Source organism: Rhinichthys klamathensis, unplaced genomic scaffold, assembly GCF_029890125.1.
Source record: "Rhinichthys klamathensis goyatoka isolate OS25496 unplaced genomic scaffold, OSU_Roscu_1.1 h1tg000393l_1, whole genome shotgun sequence".
In the NCBI taxonomy this organism is placed as follows: Eukaryota; Metazoa; Chordata; class Actinopteri; order Cypriniformes; family Leuciscidae; genus Rhinichthys; species Rhinichthys klamathensis.
The window spans coordinates 237501-242500 of record NW_026606895.1 but is presented as its reverse complement, the minus strand read 5'-3'; the positions used below and the strand labels follow the sequence as shown (position 1 = coordinate 242500).

Below are 5000 nucleotides of genomic sequence, written 5' to 3'. Positions count from 1 at the left end.
AGCTGCCAAATATGAACACAAGTAATCGGCTCTGATAACCTAATTCTGAGATGATGTTTAGGAGTGGTTGATATTTAATAATCTAAGTCATAAAGGCTTCTTCCATACTAGAGTCAAAGGTACTTGCAACCAAAACCAACACCTCACTGATCTCCTCATTCATCACAACATCTGTATTAGCAAACATATGAGAAAAGGTTTCAGAGTTATTACAATACTGGAACATGGATGGATTTACACAGGAATGTTTGTACATTTTTCCTGAAGATGAGAAATGGCTTGATATGTCCTTCACTTTAAGGTCCACTATTCTGTCGTGGCGTGCGATGTACATGTACACACACACACACACACACACACTCTCTGTATGGAAGTGAAAAAAAGCTATCATCAAAACAAAACATACACTCACCTAAAGGATTATTAGGAACACCATACTAATACTGTGTTTGACCCCCTTTCGCCTTCAGAAGTGCCTTAATTCTACGTGGCATTGATTCAACAAGGTGCTGAAAGCATTCTTTAGAAATGTTGGCCCATATTGATAGGATAGCATCTTGCAGTTGATGGAGATTTGTGGGATGCACATCCAGGGCACGAAGCTCCCGTTCCACCACATCCCAAAGATGCTCTATTGGGTTGAGATCTGGTGACTGTGGGGGCCATTTTAGTACAGTGAACTCATTGTCATGTTCAAGAAACCAATTTGAAATGATTCGAGCTTTGTGACACGGTGCATTATCCTGCTGGAAGTAGCCATCAGAGGATGGGTACATGGTGGCCATAAAGAGATGGACATGGTCAGAAACAATGCTCAGGTAGGCCGTGGCATTTAAACGATGCCCAATTGGCACTAAGGGGCCTAAAGTGTGCCAAGAAAACATCCCCCACACCATTACACCACCACCACCAGCCTGCACAGTGGTAACAAGGCATGATGGATCCATGTTCTCATTCTGTTTACGCCAAATTCTGACTCTACCATCTGAATGTCTCAACAGAAATCGAGACTCATCAGACCAGGCAACATTTTTCCAGTCTTCAACTGTCCAATTTTGGTGAGCTCTTGCAAATTGTAGCCTCTTTTTCCTATTTGTAGTGGAGATGAGTGGTACCCGGTGGGGTCTTCTGCTGTTGTAGCCCATCCGCCTCAAGGTTGTGTGTGTTGTGGCTTCACAAATGCTTTGCTGCATACCTCGGTTGTAACGAGTGGTTATTTCAGTCAAAGTTGCTCTTCTATCAGCTTGAATCAGTCGGCCCATTCTCCTCTGACCTCTAGCATCAACAAGGCATTTTCGCCCACAGGACTGCCGCATACTGGATGTTTTTCCCTTTTCACACCATTCTTTGTAAACCCTAGAAATGGTTGTGCGTGAAAATCCCAGTAACTGAGCAGATTGTGAAATACTCAGACCGGCCCGTCTGGCACCAACAACCATACCACGCTCAAAATTGCTTAAATCACCTTTCGTTCCCATTCTGACATTCAGTTTGGAGTTCAGGAGATTGTCTTGACCAGGACCACACCCCTAAATGCATTGAAGCAACTGCCATGTGATTGGTTGATTAGATAATTGCATTAATGAGAAATTGAACAGGTGTTCCTAATAATCCTTTAGGTGAGTGTATATATGTAAATTATTCTATATAGAAAATAAATCTGCGGTCATTGCGAAAACTGAAATGACATGATAATCATATCTCACATCCTCGGACTCATAGTATATGACTCGTTTCTATGGCAACATTAATAGCACCTACTCTAACTGGAAGAGCAGTTGTTATTGATGGAAGTGAAATACTTCACCAAACTGTGAGAGAGTGAGAGTGTGTGAGTGTGTATGTGAGTGTGTGTGTGTTAGTGAAAGTGTGTATGTGTGTACGTGTGTGTGTGTTTACCTCCACGCTCTTGGCGGGTGTGTTGGGCAGAGATGTGTGTGTCGCAGTGGGGCTCGTCAGAGGACTGTGTGTGTTAAACACGGCGGTTCCCACCGTATAGACGCCAGCATCAGGAACACGCACTGCAGAGAAACACTGATGTTCAGGTGGAAACTCAACTGAAAACACATTCAGACTCCAAACACGTCTGTCCTATCAGCACTCGTTCATCAAATGAATGCGTTTGCTCAATAAGCTAGAGCACACAAACACACACGGCTGCCTGCAGTGTTACTGACTGAATCAGCTCGAGCGTCTGATCTTTCTATGCATCATCATGATTCTACGAGGTGTTCAATACATCTTATTTGGAATAATGAAAAGAAAAAGAGCTGAACATCACTCAGGCAAAGCCAGAAGCTTGAGCGGGAGAGTGTAATGAGTGAGTTAAGCTCAACTAAAGGTCATACGATATGCTCTGGGTGCAGAATCTCTCTGCCGCTTCAGTTCAAGAGTGCACTTCACTGCTTAGTGACCTTGTTATTTGGGAATTTCAGATTTCAAATTTATAGGATTTTCATTCTCAGTGGAAAATCTAAAACATGTTCAAATGAAACATGATTTGCATCATTCTGTATCACTCTGAGTGAAGTGATCAGTGATTGTCCAATCAAAATGCAGCATGAACAACTGGTTTATTTTTTACTTGCTCAGTGAAAATGTAAGTTGCATGCCAATGCACACACTTCTGCTATACACTAAAGAGTGAATCTCATTAAATCTGCGCGGCTTTGTTTCTTACAAGTGCGGGTATGTTTCTAGCGACTTCGTTTCTCGCAAGCGCAACTTCATTTCTCACTAGTGCGGCTTAGTTTCTCACTAGAGTGGCTTCGTTTCTCACTAGCACGGCTTCATTTCTCACTTGCGTGACTTCGTTACTTACAAGCGCGGCTTCATTTATCACTAGCACAGCTTCACTTCTCATAAGCGCGACTTCGCTTCTCACTAATGCGACTTCGCTTCTCACGTCTTCGTTTCTCACTAGCGCGACCTCGTTTCTTACAAGCGCGGCTTCGTTTCTCACTAGCGCGGCTTCGTTTCTCACTAGCGCGGCTACGTTTCTCACAAGTGCCGCTTCATTTCTCACTAGCGCAGCTTGAGCTTCACTTCTCATAAGCGTGACTTTGCTTCTCACTAGTGCGACTTCGCTTCTCACGTCTTCATTTCACACTAGCGCGACCTCGTTTCTCACTAGCGCTGCTTCGTTTCTCACTCGCGCTTCGTTTCTCACTAGTGCGACTTAATTTCTCAATAATGCATCTTCATTTCTCACTAGCGCGACTTAATTTCTCACTAGCGCAGCTTCGTTTCTCAATAGCGCGGCTTCATTTCTCACTAGCGCGGCTTCGTTTCTCACTAGCGCAACTTAATTTCTCACTAGCGCAGCTGTGTTTCTCACTAGCGCGACTTCGTTTCTCACTAGCGCGACTTTGTTTCTCACAAGCGCTGCTTCGTTTCTCATGACTTCCTTTCTCACAAGCGCAACTTCGTTTCTCACGACTTAATTTCTACTAGTGCGACTTGCGTCTTCGTTTCTCACTAGCGCAACTTAATTTCTCACTAGCGCAGCTGTGTTTCTCACTAGCGCGACTTCGTTTCTCACTAGCGCGACTTCGTTTCTCACAAGCGCTGCTTCGTTTCTCATGACTTCATTTCTCACAAGCACGACTTCGTTTCTCACTAGCGCGACTTCGTTTCTCACAAGCGCTGCTTCGTTTCTCATGACTTCATTTCTCACAAGCGCGACTTCGTTTCTCACAAGCGCAACTTCGTTTCTCACGACTTAATTTCTACTAGTGCGACTTCGTTTCACACTAGCGCGACTTCGTTTCACACAAGGACGGTTTAGTTTCTCACTAGTGCAACATCGTTTCTCACGACTTCATTTCTCACTAGCGAAGCTTCGTTTCTCACTAGCGCGACTTCATTTCTCACTAGCGAGAATTCATTTCTCACTAGCGCGACTTAGTTTCTCACTAGCGCGACTTAGTTTCTCATTAGCGCGGCTTAGTTCCTCAATAACGCGGCTTCATTTCTCACTAGCGCAACTTCATTTCTCATTAGCGTGGCTTAGTTTCTCAATAACGCGGCTTCATTTCTCACTAGAGCGGCTTCATTTCTCACTAGAGCGGCTTCGTTTCTCACTAGCACGGCTTAATTTCTCACTAGCGTGACTTCGTTACTTACAAGCGCGGCTTCATTTCTCACTAGCGCAGCTTCACTTCTCATAAGCGCGGCTTAGTTTCTCACAAGTGCCGGTTCGTTTCTTACTAGCGCGACTTCATTTCTTACTAACGCGGCTTTGTTTCTTACAAGTGCGGGTATGTTTCTAGCGACTTCGTTTCTCGCAAGCGCAACTTCATTTCTCACTAGCGCGGCTTAGTTTCTCACTAGCGTGGCTTCGTTTCTCACTTGCGTGACTTCGTTACTTACAAGCGCGGCTTCATTTCTCACTAGCACAGCTTCACTTCTCATAAGCGCGACTTTGCTTCTCACTAATGCGACTTCGCTTCTCACGTCTTCGTTTCTCACTAGCGCAACCTCGTTTCTTACAAGCGCGGCTTCGTTTCTCACTAGCGCGGCCACGTTTCTCACAAGTGCCGCTTCATTTCTCACTAGCGCAGCTTGAGCTTCACTTCTCATAACCGTGACTTTGCTTCTCACTAGAGCGACTTCGCTTCTCACGTCTTCATTTCTCACTAGCGCGACCTCGTTTCTCACTAGCGCTGCTTCGTTTCTCACTCGCGCTTCGTTTCTCACTAGTGCGACTTAATTTCTCAATAACGCATCTTCATTTCTCACTAGCGCGACTTAAAGCTGCCGTCGGCAACATTTTTTTGATCATATTCAGTGAAATCGACACTATAATCTGACAGAACAACATAAATAAAGTGGTTTTAGAAAAAAACCCGAGCTTCTAACTCCACCTGGAGCTTGTTATTTGTTTTGCAAAAATCCACAGCTCCCGGTTCATCATGTCCAATCAGCGCAGGGGGGGTGTGAGATCTGACTGTCAATCACAGATCGGGCACACGCCACCCCTCGCGCACGTTACAATCACA

General features: G+C 44.8%; 1 protein-coding gene across 1 annotated transcript in view; it reads right to left on the bottom strand.

The window, feature by feature from the left end:
* Positions 1–5000, bottom strand: part of pkd1a (polycystic kidney disease 1a) — a 103620-nt gene that overhangs the window by 60454 nt on the left and 38166 nt on the right. The window contains exon 10 of the mRNA XM_056234324.1: positions 1900–2021. Within this exon, the coding sequence (XP_056090299.1) occupies positions 1900–2021 (122 nt within the window). The remainder of the gene's footprint in view (positions 1–1899; positions 2022–5000) is intronic.